This window comes from Colobus angolensis, unplaced genomic scaffold (genome assembly GCF_000951035.1).
Source record: "Colobus angolensis palliatus isolate OR3802 unplaced genomic scaffold, Cang.pa_1.0 Scaffold14, whole genome shotgun sequence".
Taxonomy (NCBI): domain Eukaryota; kingdom Metazoa; phylum Chordata; class Mammalia; order Primates; family Cercopithecidae; genus Colobus; species Colobus angolensis.
This window is the reverse complement of record NW_012114488.1, coordinates 11,196,918-11,217,955: the sequence shown is the minus strand read 5'-3', so window position 1 is coordinate 11,217,955 and position 21,038 is coordinate 11,196,918. Positions and strand designations below refer to the sequence as shown.

Here is a 21,038-nt window from a genome sequence, read left to right as displayed (position 1 = left end):
TCTAAAAATATTAACTTTAATTATTTTTTCTACTAAATGAAAATGCATTTATAAGTTGCACCTTTCTCTCTGTCTAGTTATGGTACAGAAATATACTGATTCTTAATACAAATAAGGATGTCTGGCTCTATACATTAGGCAACTTGAGTTCTCAAGCCAAGTCTGCCATTTATTTCTTCAAATGAAACAGACACTCCTTCTGTGTTTTAGTATTAATTCTGGATAGAAAGGAAGAGGCCACTGACTGTCATCTAGCAACTACCCAAGATAGTAATTATAATTGACATCTCCAAAAAAGATCACCTAAGAAATATTATCATACATTAGCTACAAAGTTTCAAACAATATCAGATAAATTGATTCACTAAAAGTATAAAACAAATGAAACTAAGTTGGATATTTATCAAACTAATAAACAACAAGCATTTAACAAATTAGTTCTATTTTTAACAAATGGTGCCAGAACATCTGGACATCTGCATGCAAAACAAAACTAAAAACAAAAACAAAAATCAAACAATGCATCTAGACAGAGACCTTACAACCTTTACAAAACTTAATTCAAAATGGATCACAACCTTAAATACAAAACACAAAACTGTAACATATATAAAACATAGAAGAAAAATCTAATTCATCCAGAATTTGATGATTACTTTTAAAAACAACACAAAGGCATGATTCATGAAAGAATAAGCTAGACTTCATTAAAAATTAAAAAATTTATGCCCTGCAAAAGACACTGTCAAAAGAGTAAAAGGCAAGCCACAGACTGACAGAAAACATTGGCAAAAGGCAAACCTGATCAAAGACTGTTACCACAAATATACAGAGAACCCTTAAAATTCAACAATAAAAAAACAATACCCAAATATAAAACAGGGCTAAAGACATGAACTGACACCCCACTAAAAATATATATAAAGATGGCAAATAAGCATGTGAAAAGATGGTCCACATCATATGTCATCATAAATATGTGGATTAAGACAATGAGATAACACTACACATCTATTAGAATGGCGAAGATCCAGAAAACTAACAATGCCCAATGCCGGATATGGAGTAAGAGGAATTCTCATTCATTGCTGGTGGGAATGCAAAAAGGTCCACCCATTGTGGAAAACAGTCTGGTATATTTCATACAAAATTAGACATACTCTGATAATATGACCCAGTAATCATGCTCCTTAGTATCTACCCAGAGGAGTTGGAAACTTATGCTTACAAAAACACCTGCACATGGATGTATAGACAGCTTTACGAATAACTGTCAAAACTTGGAAACAGCAATGGTGTCCTTCAGTAGATGAATGATGGTACATCCACACAATGCAGTATTATTCGATGCTAAAAAGAAATGAGCTATCAAGCCATGAAAAGACATGGAAGAAACTTAAGTGCATATTACTTTGTGGAAAAAGCCAATTTGAAAGTCAACTACTCTATGATTCCAACTATATGACATGCTGGAAAAGGCAATGGTATGAGGACTGTAAAAGGATCAGGGATTGCCAGGGGTTGTGGAGAGCGAGGAATGAATAGGCAGAGCACGAGGGATTTCTAGGGCAGTGGAATTCTTCCATGTGATACTATAACAGTGGATACATTTGTCCAAATCCATCGAATGTACATCATGAAGCCTGCATCCTAATGTCAACTACAGACTTTAGGTGATAATGATGATTCAATGTTGGTTCATTAATTGTAATAAATGTACGATTCTGGTGCAGGATACCAACAGTGGGGGAAGTTGTCCAGGTGTGGGGACCAGGATATAGAGGAACTCTGTACTTTCTACCCAATCTTTCTGTGAATCTAAAATTGCTTTAAGAAATAAAGTTGGTTAATTCAAAAAAGAATTATAGTTTCAAATAAGATAGAAAATTGATAGGCTAAGATAAATGCCCACATCAGAAATAACAGCTGGAACTAAGTTCCAAAAGAACTTTTTTTTTCTTTTTCCAAAAGAAAAGACGAATTGTTAGTAAAGGCATGACACCACACTGATAAGCAAAGGTAAACTGTATAATAAAGAAAACCAGTTTGGAAATGTATTTCTGGCTTAAGACCATATCTTAATAGAGAAAAAATAATTTTGGAGAAGTATCCTTTTTGAATAATATGGAGAAAACTCATGAGCCATCCTGAAGAAAGAATAACCAGCAGTGGAGGCAAGTGCCCATTGGATAACCACATCAGTCCTAAGGCCAATGACATCAGCTAAGAGCACACTTAATCTTGTTTCTTTGAACATGAATTGTCCAAACAAGAAAATAAAGAGTAAGATATAAAAGCCACTTCGAGCTGGAGATGGTATCTGCACATCTGCACAGAAGGGAACTGAGTTATTTGAATAACTCAAATCAGTTGTTCAACTGAGTGATGGAATTCCAATTGAGTTATTTCTACAACTGAGGTAAAGCATCCATCTGTAGACTTCAGATGGGAGAAACAACTGTAAAGATACAGATGGTGCCACCTAGGGAACGTGGGAAGCAATCCCAAATCTTTGAAAAGGACAGGTGGAGGAGTCCACATCCTCGTAACAGGGGAAATGAGGTCTGCATTAACTGGAGTGTTACAAGGAGCTCTAGAAAATGGTGAGGAGAAGAGAAGGGTTTCTAATAGCCATGAGGGCATTTCCACGCTGGTGGTAAAAGCCTTCCAGTGACCAAATTCTACATAGTCCATCTCCTACGACAGCAAAAAGTGGCTTGTGTTGGGCAATTCCTTACATAATTAGCCATCACAGCAATGTAAATGTGTGAATTTTGAACTCATTATTAATGCTTAAGTACATTATAACTTTACTCATTATAAAGCAGAATTCTGTGGACCGCTTCTATGAGCTTCTCAATTCCTAATCACCTCACAGTGAGGTAAGATCTCACTTAGTGAATTAAGGATCATTCTATATTAATCTTTTAATTATTTCATTTAAAGTGATACTGAGGTCATTGACATCTTAAGAACAAAATACTTGAAACAAAATGCTTTGTATTTTATCACAGCAGATTTCTAGATCATGTTATTTTTTATACTTTAGGTTCTGTTATATAGAATGAAATGCATAAATCTGAAGGATATTGGATAGTGAGTATGAAAATATATGCAGTCTGTAACGACCACACCAATGATGACAAGAAAGGTTTTTATCACCCAGAAACCTCTCATTTTCTAGTCAATGTCTCTCATCTAACTCCAGCAACTGCCAGTTTAAATTCCAGCACAATCACTAACATTATTGTTTTGCCTGTTGTAGAACTGCATTAAAATGGTATCATATAGTAGTATGTAACCATTTTGCTCAAACTAACATTTGTGTGATTCAACCATGTTGTTTCATGATTCAGAGTTCATAATTTTAAAAACTGCTGAATAGTACAGTATTACATTGTTTAAATGTCTAAAGTTGTGTATCTAGCCCCTGTTGCTGGACATTTAGGTTGCCTCCAGGTGGGATATACTAAGAGTAATGTTGCTATGAACATGTGTCCTAGTCTGTGTGTGAAAGTACACTTTCATTCCTCTTGAAATAAAAATACTTGAGAGTGAACTGCTAGAACACTGTGTAAGAACATGTTCAGCTTTATTAAAACAAAACAAAACAAAAACAAAGCAACTACAGTGTCTTCTAAACTAGCTGTACAAATTCCATACGCCTACCAGCAATATATGAGTATTTCAGCTGCTTGACATCCTTGCTGTATTAGTCCATTTTCACACTGCTGTAAAGAACTACCTGAGATTGGGTAATTTATAAAGAAAAGAGGGTTAATTGACTCACAGTTCCACATGGCTGGGGGGAGGCCTTGGAAAACTTACAATCACGGTGAAGGCGAAAGGGAAGCAAGTATTATCTTATATGGCCACAGGGCGGAGGGATGGAGACAGAGAGAGAGAGAGAGAAAGAGAGAGAGAGAGAGAGAGAGAGAGAGAAACAAAGAGAGAGAGAGAAAAGTGGGAGGTGCCACACACTTACAAACAACCAGATCTGGGTGAGAATTCATTCACTATCATGAGAATGGCAAAGGGGAAATCTGCCCCCATGATTCAATCACCTCCCACCAAGCCCTTCCCTTGACACATGGAGATTACAATCTGAGATGAGATTTGGGTGGAGACACAGCCAAACGATACCACTTGCCAACAATTGATACTGTTGGTCTTTGTAATTCTCGCCATTCTAGTGGGTGCATAACGGTACACCACCCTGGTTTTACCTTATGATTGGAGATGTTGAGAAAATGCCATATGCTTATTGGCTTTAAATTCTGTAAAAATCTTTCATATAATTTTTTCTTGGGTTGTCTGATTATTGACTTTACAAAGTTATAAGACCTTTATTAAACATAAATACTGAGAATATTTTCTTGCATTATGTTTGAAGATCAACATCAAAGGCTTAATATTGGGGGGCTCATTACTTAAGGGTAAAAGACCTTTCCCTCTAAGAACAGGAACAAGAAGAATGTCTGCTCTTGTTACTTATATTCAGCACAAGCCAGACAATAATCAAATAGAAAGAAAAGGCAAACAGATTAAAAGAGAATTATCTCTATTTGAAATGACATAATCTTATGTGTGTACAGAGATGCCTAAGCATTAGAAGTAATAAACACATTCATCAAGATTTCAAGATACAAGATCAGCAGTACAAAAATCAATAAACAGGCCTAAAAGACAGGTACAGCTCCACCCAACAACAAAATATATATTCTTCTTGAGTACACATGGAACATCCCCCAGGCTAAATTAAATGTCAGGAAATAAAACAAGTCTCATTAGATTTAAAAGAATAAAAATAATATAAAATATGTTATCTGACCACAATGAAATCAATAACAAAAAGAAACTTGGAATCTTCAAAAATGTATGGAAATTTAAAAACAAATTCTTATATGACTATTATGTGCTAAATTGTGTCCCCAAAAGAGATATGTTGAAGTCCTGACAGTTCCTCAGAATGTGACGTTATATAGAAGCAGTGTTCTTACAGACATAATTCATTAAGATGAGGAAATATTGGAAAAGTGTGGGCCCTTAATGCAATATGATTGGTGTCCTTATAGGAAGAGGAAAGTGATACAAAGAAGGAAGGATGCCAGGTGAATACACAGAGACACACAGGGATCTCACCACTGGCATGTGATGATGGAGGCAGAGATTGGAGTGATACACTCATGGACTACAAATGCCTACAGTTGCCAGCATCTGTTAAAAGCTAGGAGAGAAGCATTGAACTTATGGTCCTTCTGAACCCTCCAGAAGGAACCAACGTTGCTGGTACCTTGATTTCAGACTTCTGGCCTTAAGAATTGTGAAAAAATAAATTTCTGTTGTTTTAAGCCATCTGGTTTGTGGCATATTTTCTTACAGCAGTCCTAGAATATGAATACAATAATAAATGTATCAAAGAAGAAATTAAAAGGGAAATGTGAAAATCTCTTGAGATGTATGAAAATAAAGACACAATATATCAAAGCTCATGAGATGCAGTTAAACAGTATTTAGAGGAAAATTTAGAGCTATGAACGTCTATATTAAGAAAGAAGAAATAATTCAAATGAATAACCTAATCTGCCTTAAAACACTGGAAATGGAGGAGCTAACTAAAACTAAAGCAAACAGAAGGAAGCAAATAAAAATTACAAAAGAAATAAATGCAATTTGGACAAGAAAAACATTAGAAAAAAATCAATGATACCAAAAGCTGGTTATTTGAAAAGATCAACAAAACTGGTAAACTTTTAAGCTAGACTGACCAAGAAAAGACAGAGAGGGAGAGGGAGAAAAAGAAAGAACTTAATAAAGAACAGAAATGAAAAAGGGAACTTTACTACCAATCTTACAGAAATAAAAAGGAACATAAAGAACTACAATGAACAACTGTATGCCAATAAAGTAGACAACTTAGTTGAAAATGGACAAATTTCTAGAAAGATATGAGTGACTAAATATAACATAAGAAATAGTCAATGTGAATAGATGTATAACAAGTAAAAAGACTGAATTAGTAGTCAAAGGGAAAAATAATAACCACAAAGAAACATCTATACCCACATGACTTCACTGGTAAATTCTATCCAACATTTGAAGATGAATTAATAGAAATTCTTCATAAACTCTTCCAAAAAATAGTAGAGGAGGGAATACTTACTAGCTAATTCCATGAGGCCAGTGTTACTCTGACACCAAAATAAGACAAATACCACAAAAAAAGAAAAGTATAGAGCAGTACAATTTATGAATACAGGCACTAATGGCCTCAACAAAATACTATCAAGCCAAATCCAGCAATATATAGAACAACTATACACCATTATTACTTGATATCTATTACAGAAATGCAAGGTTGGTTTAACATCTAAATATCGATTAATCTAATGCTCCTTAATAATAGAATAAATAACAAAAACTGCTTGATAATCTCAATAGATGCAGATAAAGCGTATGACAAAATCCAACACCCATTCACAATAAAAAAATAAACACTCAACAAACCAAAATTAGAAGGAAACTTCCTCAACCTGATAAAGTTCATCTATAAAATACCCATATCTAATATCATATTTAATGTTGAAAGACTAGATGCTTTCCCCTTAAACTCAGAAACAAGAAAAAGATGTCTTCTCTTGTCACTGATATTCAGCATAAGCCAAACCAATGATTAAACAAAAAGAAAGAAATGGGCAAGGCGCCATGGCTCACGTCCGTAATCCTAGCACTTTGGGAGGCCAAGGAAGGTGGATCATTAGATCAGGAGTTCAAGACCAGCCTGGTCAAGATGGTGAAACCCTATCTCTACTAAAAATACAAAAATGAGCCAGGCGTGGTGGCAGGTGCCTGTAATCCCAGCTACTCGGGAGGCTGAGGCAGGAGAATCGCTTGAACCCAGGGGAAGGAGGGGACAGTGAGCCAAGATTGTGCCACTGCACTCCAAGCCTGGGTGACTGAAAAAAAAAAAACAGAAAAGAAAAGAAAGAAATGACAGATTCCGAATACAATTGATTGTGCAACTATCTCTGTTTGAAGACCAAATGCCCTTGTGTGCATATGGAGAAACCTAAGCAATCTGCCCAAAAATTATTAGAAGAAATGAGTTAATTAAGGTGTCAAGATATACAATCGGTAGTACAAAAATCAATTATTTCTAGATACTTACAATAAACAATGTGGAAATAAAATTAACAAAATTTCATTTACAATACAATATTATCAAAACAATAAAATCCTTAGTAATAAATTTAACAACAGAAGTACAAAATGTGGGCTTGAAAACTAGAAAACATTGTTGAAAAATACTAAAGAACAATAATTAAATGGAAAAGCATCCCATATTCACAGACTTAATATTGTGAAGATGGCAATACTTCCAAAATTGATTTACAGATTCAACATCATCTGCATCAGAATCCTAGCTAGCTTGTCTGTAGAAATTGACAAGGTGATTCTAAAATTCACATGGAATTGCTAGAGACCCAGAATAGTGAAAACAATATCGGAAAAGAAGAGAGGAAGGAGGGATCAGAAACAGAAAAGCACTTACTGTTATTTTAGATTATTTGTAACTCTAGATAATACGAGTTGCTACAGACTGAATGTTTCTTTCCCCTAAAATTAATACGTTAAATCCTAATGCCCAACATGTTAGTATTTGGAGGTGGGACTTTTGGAAGGTGATTATGTCATGAGGGTAGAGCCCCCATGAATGGGATTAATTCCTACATAAAAGAAACCTCAGAGAGCTCCCTCCCTTCTCCCATCAGGTGAGGTGGCAGCTAGAAGATGGCTCTCTAGGAACCCGAAAACAGGCCCTCCCTCAAACTGAGACACTCAAACTGCCAGTAGCTTGATTCTGGAACACTCATACCCCAGAAATGTGAGAAGTAACCATTTATAAGCCACCCAGTCTATGGTATTTTGTTATAATAGCCTGAAGGGACTAAGGCACAAATATAATCTATAAAGAAAGAACACATTGATTTCTATGCCTGGTGTAGGGAAATTTGATTGGAAAAGGGTAAAGTGGTGGCAGAGTTTTTTATACCTTTACCATGACTCTGGTAATAGTTGCATTTGTCAAAACTTAAAATTAGTGTAATTATACCACAACAAAGTTGCTTTAACAATCTTCTTTTGTGTCTTGGCCAGAAAGAAAATACTGATCAACTATAAAATTTTAATTTAATAGTTATATTCTGTTTACAACAATACAAAGAAGTCTATAGGAACAAAACAAAAAAACAAGCAAACATCCAAAGTATTTAGAAATTAGAAAATTACTTTGAAATAACCTCTACATCAACAAGAAAACAAAAGCAGAAATAAATAATCTAAAAACTAAGGAAAAATGCTTCATCAAAACTTGCAAGTTACAGTTCAGTCAACACCCAGATTATAATACACATAATATGATTGTTTCATTACTATTCGATCAGAGAAACAAGGAAAAAACCCAAAAGTATAATGAAAGCATAAAAATAAAAGCTAAAATTCATGAAAGAACAGACAGTAAATCAATGAAAAATTTTATAAAAGTTAGTTTTATTAAAAAGGAGTAATTAAAAATTCCCATGCAAGTCAGATTATGTAAGAAAGGAAGAAATAAAAATATAAAACACTAAAAATTAGATATAAATACAAATTTAGTAATGTCAATTAAATTATAAGTGAAAATAATCTGTGCATATATTGTTATGAAGTTTTAAATCTCAAGGCAAAAGATAATTTTGTAGCATAACACATTGCCCAAGAGATGGAATAAAGTGGCAAAAACAAAACAAATCCCCAAACCATAAAAGACACTGAAAGTTTGTTAAAGATTTTTCATTTAAAAAGGTGACAGGCTGGTAATGATGGCTCACGCCTGTAATGCCAGAACTTTGGGAGGCTGGGGTGGGAGGATCACTTGAGCCCTGGAGTTCAAGACCAGCACTGGCAACACAGCTAGACTCTGTCTCTATAAACAATAAAACAATGTTGCCAGACATGATGGTGTTTGCCTATGGTCTCAGCTATTCAAGTACTTGAAAGGCTAAGGTAGGAGGACCACTTGAGCCTGGGAGGTCGAGGCTGCAGTGAGCTGTGGTTGTGCCACTGTACTCCAGCCTCAAGGACAGAGCAAAACCCAGTCTCAAAAAAGTAAATTAAATTAAATTTAAATTTAAAAGGTGACTAGATAGTTTCACAAATGAATACTTCCCCAAATGGTTAAATGAACCTTCCCAAAGAGGTTAACATCAGTTATTTAAAGTTTTCCAGATCAGAAAGAAAGATCAACAGTTTATAGCAAATTATAGCATACAAAAAAGACAACTATATATCAAAATTAATAGATTACATGCAAATATGCTAAAAAATAAAAGTTTTATTTCCCTAGCATATTAAAGAACTAATTCCATGGACAAGTAGAGTTCAAGAAATTAAGGAGTGGCACAAAATTAGAAAATTTAAAAACGTATTCATCAAATAAGAAATCAGCAACACTAAGAAATTAGAGAAAAACCTATCCATGGAACATGGATACCGATAAACCTTATACACGATAAACATGATTTATCAAGATACATCAAATACTATCTTAACAATTAAAACTCTAAACTCATGTCTATTAAAGTCATGCACATATTAATGTGCTTGCTTTCTTCACAATAATCTAATGTTGTGTTGTAAATTCTAGCTATGCAGTCAGACCAGAAAGCAAAATACATACAAACATCAGAAAAGTAGAACAAATTTTATTCATTTGTAGATGATATTACTGTATGCCTTTAAAAGCCAAGAGACTAAAATAAAACTTTTCAGCTGATAAAGAGTATATAATGAAATGGCTAGATACTAAACAAAGTTTTAAGATTCTGTTAATAATAGAATAATAATAATAAATTCTAGATAGAACTAAAAACAAATCTTGAAGATGCTGTCTACTACCTAAAAACTGGCATAAGTGGGAGAACATTTAAAGATTTAAATTAGATTTAAAACTAATTTAAAGTTTTAAGTGGGAGAAGATTTAAACGTTGTAAGGCAAGACCACGCTGGGTGAGATCCTTATTTAGACAGCTTTTCTCCTAAGGGCATATCATAAATACAGCCCAAAAGAAAGTCAGGGCCCAGTGAGAAGGGAGAGACCGGGCATGTCAGAACACACACTAGGTGAGGAGGGAAATCCTAGAAAGCCGAGAGAACCACAGAAGCAGAAGTCCCCAAATTTGAATTCATACTCCTTTCAAATCCTTGACAGAGGGCAACAAGGCCAAAACAAAAACAGAACCACCCAACTAAAGCTGAAAGGAACACACTCATATATTTAGGATGATCCATGAGAAATGTAACTGGCCACCAGGATAAAAGTTAATTACCTTCAGAGAAAGACAACAGCATCCAGAAAGATAACGGAGCTTGTTATCCATAATGTAGCATACAAATATAAAAAGAAATTACTAGCCATGTAAAGAAACTGAAAAATGTATTACACGGTCTAGAATAAAATCAGTCAACAAGACAAAACTCAAAGAAAACCCAGATAGTGAATATTCAGACAACGATTTCTAAATAATGTACAGATATGCTAAAGAATCTTCAGGAAAATATATATTTACAAAAGACAGGTGAAGAGATGGGGAATTTCAGGAGAAACATAGCACCTATAAAAATGAACCACAAGGAAATCCTAGAACTTGAAAATATTATATATATATATACACATATATATGCACATGTGTGTGGGTGTGTGTGTACGTGCGTGCGCATCTGTATTTTTAAAAAATCACTACATGAGGTTAACTACAGATTGGACAGAATATTAGGAAAAAAAACAGTGAGATTAGACAGATCACAACAAATTACACAAACCATTACCAGTGAAAAACCATACAGAGCCTTAATAACCTGTAACACAGTATAAAGGGGTCTAATGGAAGAGACTCTGACACTTCTGTTAGACCACTGGGGCAGAAAAAATATCTGAGGAAATATAATGCTTGAAACTTCTCCAAACTTCACTGAAATCAGCAGCCCACAGACCCAGAAATCTCAGAGGACACCAAAAAGAATGACTGTAAAAGCAGTCGGGGTAAAAGATCACAGTATACACAGGGCAGCAACAACTGCTGACTTCTCAGGAGAAAAAAAAAAAAAAAAAACACGGAATATATAAAGAATTCTCGGCCGGGCGCGGTGGCTCAAGCCTGTAATCCTAGCGCTTTGGGAGGCCAAGGCAGGCGAATCACTTGAGGTCAGGAGTTTGAGACCAGCCTGGCCAACATGGTGAAACCCTGTCTCTACTAAAAAAAAAAAAAACAGGCGGGCATGGTGGCGCATACCCTAATGCCAGCTACTCCGGAGGCTGAGGCGGGAGAATTGCTTGAACACAGGTGGCTGAGGTTGCAGTGAGCTGAGATTGCACCACTGCACTCCAGCCTGGGCAACAGAGCGAGACTCTGTCTTAAAAAAAAACAAAAAACTATTTTTCCTAAATTCTTTTCTTGTTTTTTTGAGATGAAGTCTTGCTCTGTTGCCCAGACTGGAGAGCAGTGGCACGATCTTGGCTCACTGCTACCTCTACCTCCCAGGTTCAAGCAATTTTCCTGCCTCAGCCTCCTGAGTAGCTGGGATAACTGGCGTGCACCACCATACCTGGCTAACTTTTGTATTTTATTAGAGATGGTGTTTCATCATGTTGACAAGGCTGGTCTTGAACTCCCGCCCTCAAGTGATCAGCCTGACTTGGCATCCCAAAGTGCTGGGATTGCAGGTGTGAGCCACCATGCCCAGTCCATTTCTTTTAAATATTGGCACCCCAGGTGGGGTGTATAACATATGTAGCAATAATATCTACATATACAACAATAGCAGAAAAGACAAAAAGAGGTATAAATTGAATATTTTTAAGTTTTTTACATTGAATAAAATTGAAATAATATTAATTCAAAGCAGACTAATAAAAATGCATACTGTAAACTCAAGAACAGCCACTTGAAAATTTAAAAAGGGTATAACAAGAAAAACCAAAAGCAAATATAGAATGAAATATCACTCCCCCAACACAAATAGCTCCAAATAGAAAATGGATAATTAGACAACTTATAAATGCAAATAGACTAAACAGTACATTAAAAAGCAGTGATTGCAAGTCTCAACTATTGCTGTTAACAAGGCACACTTTCAATGCAAAGACAGATGTTGAGACAGTAAAGAATTATGAAAGAATATGATATGTCAACAGTAAACATAAGAAAGCTTGTGTGGCTATTTTAGACACAGAAAATTTTAAGAAGCATCAGCAGAAAAAAAGAATTTATTTCATACTGATGAGAGGGTAAATTACTGAGAAGCCATAATAAATCTAAATGTGTAAGCACCAAATAAGTTTCAAAACATATGAAGCAAAAATAACGTATCTATGTAATTCATAATTTTAAATATATTGGAAACTGTATTTCCAGTTAGAAATCAGAAAAATTACATTCACAAGTGAAGAAATCTGTAAAATAATCCATATAATTTTATCAAGAAAGCTATAGGAAGGATGTAAACAAACTGTACAATTTTATTCATGACTACAGAATCATGCCATGTTCTTAGAAGAGACAACACACTTTCATTTTAAAGTGAGTAAATAAATGTCATAAAACTGAATTAAAATGTCAATGTAGATATTTCTGACTGAAAAATAAAGTCTGAAGGAGAATATTCTTTTTATTTTTAAATATTAATGTTGAAAAAAGCAAAGGGTCATAAGGTCTATAATTTACGTTGAAATGGCACACTCCCCATTCCCCAAAAAGAAGCAAAGAAAACATGGTAAACTGTTGCCAATTCTTGAATCTAGGTATGACTGTACATTTGATTATTTCTACTTTAATATAAGTTTGAAATTTTTCTTAAAACATTTTTTACGGCCGGGCGCGGTGGCTCAAGCCTGTAATCCCAGTACTTTGGGAGGCCAAGATGGGCGGATCACGAGGTCAGGAGATCAAGACCATCCTGGCTAACACGGTGAAAACTCGTCTCTATAAAAAAAAAAAACTAGCCGGGCAAGGTGGCGGGCGCCTGTAGTCCCAGCTACTCGGGAGGCTGAGGCAGGAGAATGGCGGGAACCCAGGAGGCGGAGCTTGCAGTGAGCTGAGATCCGGCCACTGCACTCCAGCCTGGGTGACAGAGTGAGACTCTGTCTCAAAACAAAACAAAACAAAACAAAAACATTTTTTACAAAGTGACAATTTCCATGAATTGAAAGTAAAGATTATTTGAGCAGGTATGTATGGTACATTTCAACATATTTATAGAATCAAAGCTGTATGACTGTAGTGGAGGATTAGATAATTAGTAACAAATGGTTTACAGGGTCTAAAGAATTATCCACATTTATGAGAAAATGTAATAAATTCAATTCAGGAAAAAACTGATTATTCATTAATGGTATCAATTCATTCCATCAGAAATAAAGTTATGTTCATAAAAATATAACTCTATAGAAGAATTAAGATCTAAATATAAAAATTAAATCTATAAAAATACGTAAAGAAAAATTTAATTATTTGTTACTATGAGACTTGATTTCTTTAAAAGATCAAAAATTTGTCCTCCTGAAACTAAGTTTGTTTTCAAAAGAAAATCTGAACACGTTTTTTGAAAATCACATAAAGAAATATCTGTAATATATAATAGAAAATTTTAATATCCTTAACAAAAATATACAATAAAAACTGATACAAAAAAATAAACAACTCAAAAAATAAGCAAAATTTATGAATAAATACACAGAAGTAAGAATAGTAAGTAATAAACAAACATAAAAACATCTTCAACATAGTGAGTGGTCAGAGAATGGCATATTTACTGAGAAGAGGTTTTCAACTTTATCTTAAGGCGTGTGAATTTCTACAGCCTTTTGTGAGAATTTACTATATGTATAAATTGATGGCAATATATGTTCCAGGTATACATTGTTTTATTACATTTTGCCTGATTGTGCTTCACAAATACGGTGTTTTTGGTTTTTTTTTTTTTTTCACAAATTGGAAAGTTTTGTGGCAACCTTGTGTACAGCAGTATCAGTGCCATTTTTCCAACAGCAAGTGCTTACTTTGATCCTCTGTGTTACATTTTGGTAATTTTCAAAATATTTCAAATATTCTCATTATTTTATTGTATCAGTCATGGTGATCTATGATCAGTGATCTTTGATGTTACCATTGCAATTATTTGTGGGTGCCATGAATCCCACCCACATACAATGGTGAACTTAATTGATAAATGTTGCGTGTATTCAGACTGCTCCACCAACTGGCTGCTCCCCCAACTCCCACGCTGTCCTTGAACATCCTTGTTCCCTAAAAGCAATAATATTGAAATTAGGCCAATTAACAACTCTACAATGACCTCTAACTGTTCAAGTGAAAAAAAGTCATATGTCTTTCACTTTAAATCAAAAGCTGGAAGTGACTAAACTTAGGAAGGCATATCTAAAGCTGAGATAGACTGAAAGCAAGGACTCCTGGGCCAAACAGCCAAGTTGTGAACGCAAAGAAAAAATTCTTCACGGAAATTAAAAGTGCTACTCCAGTGAACACACGAGCACTTAAGTGTTCTTGATGATATGAAGAAAGTTTTAGTAATCTGGATAGAAGATCAAACATTCCCTTAAGCCAAAAGCTAATCCAAAGCAAGGTCTTAACTCTGTCTAATTCTATGATGCCTGAGAGATGTGAAAAGGCTGCAGAAGGAAATCCTGAAAGTAGCAGAGATCGGTTTGAGAGGTTTAAAGCAAGGTAAAAAGTGCAAGCTGAAGCAGCAAATGCTGATGTAAAAGTTGCAGCAGGTTATTCAGAAGATCTAGCTAAGATAATGGATGAAGGTGGCTCAACCAAATAACGGATTTTCAGTATAGACAAAACATCTATTAGAGACATCTAGGACTTTGATACCTAGAGAGAAGAAGTCAATGTCTAGCTCCAAAGCTTCAAAGGATGAGCTGACTCCTGTCAGGGGCTAATGTAGCTGGTGATATCAGGGTAAAGCCAATGATCATTTACCATTTCAAAAATTCAAGGGTCCTTAAGAATTACGCTAAGTGGATTCTGTCTGTGCTCTATAAATGGAAAACAAAGCCTCAATGACAGCACGTGTGTTCAGAGCACGATATACTGAATACTTTAAGCCTATTATCAAAACCTACTGCTCAGAAAGAAAGGTTAGTTTCAAAATGTTACTGCTCACTGAAAATGAACCAAGTCACTCAAGAGCTCTGATGGACATGCACAAGATTAATGTGTTTCCAAGCCTGTTCATACAACATCTATTCTGTAGCTAATGGATCAAGGTGTAATTTTGTCTTTCAAGTCCTATTATCTAAGAAATACGTCTTGCAAGAATATAGCTGTTATAGATAGTGATTCCTCTAATGAATGTGGGAAAGGTGAATTGAAAACCTTTTGGAAAAGATTCGCCATTCTAGATGCCATTGAGAGCATTCATGATTCATAGGAGGTAGGCAAAGCTTCAAGACTTCAGTGGAGGAAGAAACTGCACATGTGGTAGGTAGAAACTAGTGGAGCCCGAAAATGATGACTGATGCAATCATCATCAAACTTGAATGGATGAGGTGCTTCTTATGGATGAGCCAGGAAAGTTTCTTGAGATGAAATCTACTTCTGGTGAACATGCTGTGAACATTGTTGAATTGACAGCAAAGGATTTAGAATATTCCATAAACTTGGTTGACAAAGCAGGGGCAGGGTTTGAGAAGACTGACTCTAATGTTGAAGGAAGTTCTACTCCAGGTGAAATGCTATCAAACAGCATCATAAGCTGCAGAGAAATTTTCTGTGAAAGGAAGAGTCCATTGATGTGACAAACTTCACTCATGTCATATTTTAGGAAATTGCCACCTCCAAGTTGGGCACAGCGGCTCTTGCCTGTAATCCCAGTTACTCAGGAGGCTGAGGTGGGAGGACTGCTTGAGGCCAGGAGTTTGAGACCAGCCTGGGCAACATAGCACTACCCTATCTCTAAAATAAGAAATGAAAAATATTAGCTGTGCATGGTGGTGTGTGTCTGTAGTCCCAGCTACTCAGGAGGCTGAGGTGGGAGGATCCCTGGTACCCAGGAGTTTGAGGCTGCAGTGAGCTATGATCATGCCACTTCACATTGACAGGCTGAACAAGACCCCATCTTTAAAAAAGAAGAAAATAAATTGCCACATGCATCCCTACCGTCCTATGATTTACAACCACCCCCAGGTCAGAACCCACCAATGTTTAGGCAAGACCCTCCACCAGTAAAAAGATTATGATTTGCTGAAGTCTTAGATGATCATTAGCATTTTTAAGCAATAAAGCATTTTTAAATTAAAGTATGCATTTTTTAGGCATAATGTTATTGCATACTTAGTAGACTATGTGGTATAAATACAACTTTTACATGCACTGGGAAACCAAAAAATTTGTGTGACTTGCTTTATTATGAAATTTATTTTACGATACATCTGAGTTATGTCTTAACATATTGTATGCACACATGCACACACACACACCCCTACCTTTGAAAAATCACAGAAAAATGCATAAGATGACATTACATCAAATAGATAGTTGATACTGGAATGCAGGAAAATAGAATATTACTCTTTTTTTATACCTCTACATTATTTGAATTATTAAAACAAACATGCATTGCCTTTCAATGCGTGTTTCAATACATGTTTGTTTTAATTGCTTTTCAAGTTATATGTCAAAAATTATTTAAACATGTACCACTAACACATATGTACATGAGTGCCAAAAGTGATGGTATTTTCAAGTAAATATTTAAATTTCCTATTTTATAATAATTATTGTAATCATTCTGCTGAAAAGATTATATTCAAGAAACTAGATACTAGTTACACGATTCTTATTTACAACTCCAAAAGAAAAAAAAAAGTGCATAGGTTTCAGGAAACCAAGGGATGTTTCATGAAGGCTCTATTTCCCTGATCTTCTGATTGCCACAAAAAAAAATACAGAACAAACTGTATTTTTTTTTCTACAGGTCTCAGAACAAGGACTACACACCACCTGTTGGAGACATAAAGACTGTAGACCACACTTCTCATCTGGGCTGAAGGAAAAAAGAGACATGCTAGAACACCCTAACTGATGTTTAGGGGCTTTTCTCTGACACCAACACTCTGCATGGTCCTGGAAGAGGCCCTGGCAATGTCTTCAAACTTGTCATATGTGAAAACAAGGTATCTTTGCACTGTTTTTCTTAAATAAGGTTCCCTAAATTGTATCAGTTTCAAGCTCTACAAAATCTGGATCTGTCCAGTTTGAAGGTAAGTTGAATCACAAATAACTGCTGCTTATCCAAAGGCATCAATATCATTATACAAATGGTATTGATTCTTGAAGAGGTAAACTTTATTAGATATCTACGGTCATTTGTAAAACCAACATTTTGTATTTGATGTACCTGAGTGAATAGTGAATTGTTTCTAAGAACTTTAAAACAGTTTGTCCCAAAGAACAAAATGTAGGATCAGTACTTAATGAACCACAGAGGAGATATGCAGAACACCTGAAAAAAAGTAAAAATCCAAATTCAGCAAGACTGGCATAGAAGCAGTAAGTAAGTGCTCACCAGCCGAGGGATAAAGATGTCCTCACTTAAGATGAAGTTGGTCAGACATGCAAACACGAAGCCACAGCAATAAAAGCTAGTGTCACACTACAAACTGTCAAGGGGAGATGGCAGGTTAGCCAATGAACTTAGATCTACTATACAGATGGGTGAACAGGTGCATAATGAACATCCCTGACCTATTTCTGAATCCACTAGGCAAGACACACCCCTCCTCAAAACAAAAGGGCATCAGACTAATTTAGCCTGATGCCGTTAGGATATCTAATTTATCTAATCCTCCTTGTGGTAATTCCATGTTCACCAGATAAACTTTTTATCGCTACTTGGCTTTCTACCCCATGGGATGCCAATATTCTGACCCTTGTGACTGCCTAATACAATTACAGATCAATAAAAGGGGAGTCCAGTTTCTATATCAATCACATCAGCTTGCTTAATAGGACTGGATTCTGAAAACGGAATCCATTTTCATTTGCTCTTGAGTTCCTGAGGCCAATGGCCACACCCTGAATGGTGATCAGTGCAAGAAGGGACCTCTTGGGGAAACATCAGGCCAGCCTTCCCTTTGAAAAGTGCCAATTCCTGTGTGACTAGTGTAACTTCCAATCTGTACTTTAATTATCCTCACTGGACATTGTCAGCAATCTTGTCAAACAATAAAATGCCTCAAGTAAATATAAACAAGATGTACATAAAATGAAAAACACGCAAGTTTTTTACATTCTTTCTTTCAAATATAAACTTATGCCACATTACCTTTCTTAACTATCAATTTATTCCAGATAATACTTCCTGGGCTTCTAAGCTTTTGAAAATTATTTTTTACCTATGTGATTGATTATTAAGGTTTAGCGATCCGGTCTGGTACATCTCTTCCAACTGTTTCCTGTTTCCAAAGTATAAAGCAAGGTCTGTGGCAATGATGGCTTTGCGGATGATCTCAAGCACCTGCTCGTATTCACTGGAGCTCAGAGTGGAGAAGATATTGTGCCCTTCCAACTATGGAAAAAATACAAATAAAAACCACCAATAACAAGCACAAGCTCTAATCTTATGACATTTTCAGTTATTTGAAACAATATAATCAGTCAATGACATTTGGCACACTCAAGAAAGGTTTTGGGGAAACAAAAGAATAGTTAGAAATGACTAATGAAAACTGCATTTTGGTTTCTCTTTAAGCTACAGAAACAATGAAACTACCACTTAAATAAGCTATTGTAACTACAATAACATTATTTACTACCATAAAACCTCAGTGATTTAAATATATCTAGTTCTTGGATATTTCTAATAGTTAAAAGACTTGAAAATGTAAAATATTTAAGTTAAAGACTTTTCCTCTTAAGCAAATTAAAAACTTTAGTAATTTTCATATTATACTGGAACCTTAATGGCCTTAAAAAGGCATCTATATCCTTGTCCACTTCAGGTTGTAACACATCAAAGCATGCTTAATGGGTAGTAATATATTTCCCTGTATCCTAGAAGAAAATGTCCTACAACCTCAACAAAATGTTTATTCAAACACATTAAAAACTCTAAAGGCAAGAATACCTTTCCCTACAACACAAATCACTGAAGGTGATTCTAGAATCATCTATTCTCAAAGGAGGTGGAAAAGGCAGATCATCACCCTAAACAAGACCAGAACATTGGTAATCTGGATTCTATTCACTCAGAATATCCTTCGTGTATTAATCTTTTAAAAACTTTATAATAATTTCAATTCATCAATTATTTTGATATTTTTCATTATTAGTCAATATAGTACTATTCTAAGTTGATTTTTAATTAATTTCACTTTTTAGCATACATTTATTGAGTTAAAATACAGTAAAAACTTACAATGCTTGAAGTATATTTCTTTACAAAATTAAACATCTCACTAAGACACTGTCTCTTCATATTCTTAAATGAAACTGTACATGCACCATTTGTTTTCAATTATCAGAATAGTCCTATATTATTTGCTGTTAAAGTCTCAGAAGTATTTGAATTACTGTATGATAAATGCAGCAAGTGGACTCAGGTCTAGTTATTTATTTTCCTGACAATAACAGTAGTAAGGTCTTACATTTGTAGAAAGTTCTACTGCTTACAAAATCAGTTTCAAATACATGACTTCACTTTCAAATTATAAAATTTACATTAGTTCAGAGTTCCCACATGGATTATGCATGAGATGCTATGAGATGAGCTGTTTGAGCACAGGTGGTTAGTGACTGATGGGGACAATGGGAGGGGACTCAAGCTTTGGGCTGGTGGCTGACTTCAATTATCATCCAACCTCAACTCTCTTCAATTTTGTTGTAGAAAGTTATAAGAAGGAAATATTTACTCTGATTCATGCTATGGTATCTGCTTTCCTTTGATGTGACCACAACTCAAGTGAAGCAGGTAGCCTCTGCTTCAACACTGAATGCCTGTGACCTCTATTTCCCACTTCATGGACATGTTTCAGCACGTCTGGCTGGTGCTCATGCATGCATCTGCTTTCAGCAGGTCATGTGAAGGGAATCACAGCTGCTACAATTTTATGCTTTGTATTTGCATGCTTTACTCTCTTTATCACCAATAATTATCACCCTAACTTGTTAAATTAGAGCATATAAAATATTCTAGTCTGCTGTTGACATTTAAAAAGAAATATCTCTAAATTTGGCCTAGGCTCTATAAATTCTGTAGGGGGACAAAAGAGTTATAAGCTCTCTGCAATTCTACACACTGAGTATGTCATCTGTCAGCTCACGTTTTTATCAGAGTCCCAAAAGTATCAACTGGCCCAAAATAAATTAAGATTTATTTTAAAGAATTTATATATTCTACTGACTACTTCAGAGACATTACTTTTCAGTATTAAAGGAAACTAGGTGAAAAAGCTCCATAGAGGGCTTTTATAATGAAAAGGTCTAACTCATTTACTGTCCCCTTCAATAATTTACAAGAGTAAAGGGAATGAATTATCAAAAAACAAATGTCTCCCCTTTCTTTCTTTGAGACAGAGTCTCACTCTGTCGCCAGGCTGGAGTGGATCTCTGCTCATCACAACCTCTGCTTCCCAGGTTCAAGTGATTCTCCTGCCTCAGCCTCCCGAGTAGCTGGGACTACAGGCATGCACCACTCCACCTGGTTAACTTTTTTTTTTTTTGTATTTTTAGTAGAGACGGGGTTTCACTATGTTGGCCAGGATGCTCTTGATCTCCTGACCTCTTGATCCACCTGCCTTGGCCTCTGAAAGTGCTGGGATTACAGGCATGAGCCACTGATCCCGGCCATGTCTCCCTTTACTTTAAGAGAATCTAGCATTTTGCTGCTACCCAAACTAAAGAAAATATGGAAAGGAGATACAAGCAAGGAAGCATAGCAGAGAAACAGTATCTTCTTTAAACCTCCAACCTCAC

General features: G+C 35.4%; 1 protein-coding gene across 3 annotated transcripts in view; it reads right to left on the bottom strand.

The window, feature by feature from the left end:
* The window catches only part of PDE10A (phosphodiesterase 10A), a 339,233-nt gene that overhangs the window by 24,959 nt on the left and 293,236 nt on the right, over positions 1 to 21,038 (bottom strand). For all 3 annotated transcript variants that reach the window (XM_011934966.1, XM_011934965.1, XM_011934967.1), the window contains one exon: positions 18,461 to 18,633. In XM_011934966.1, the coding sequence (XP_011790356.1) occupies positions 18,461 to 18,633 (173 nt within the window). The remainder of the gene's footprint in view (positions 1 to 18,460; positions 18,634 to 21,038) is intronic.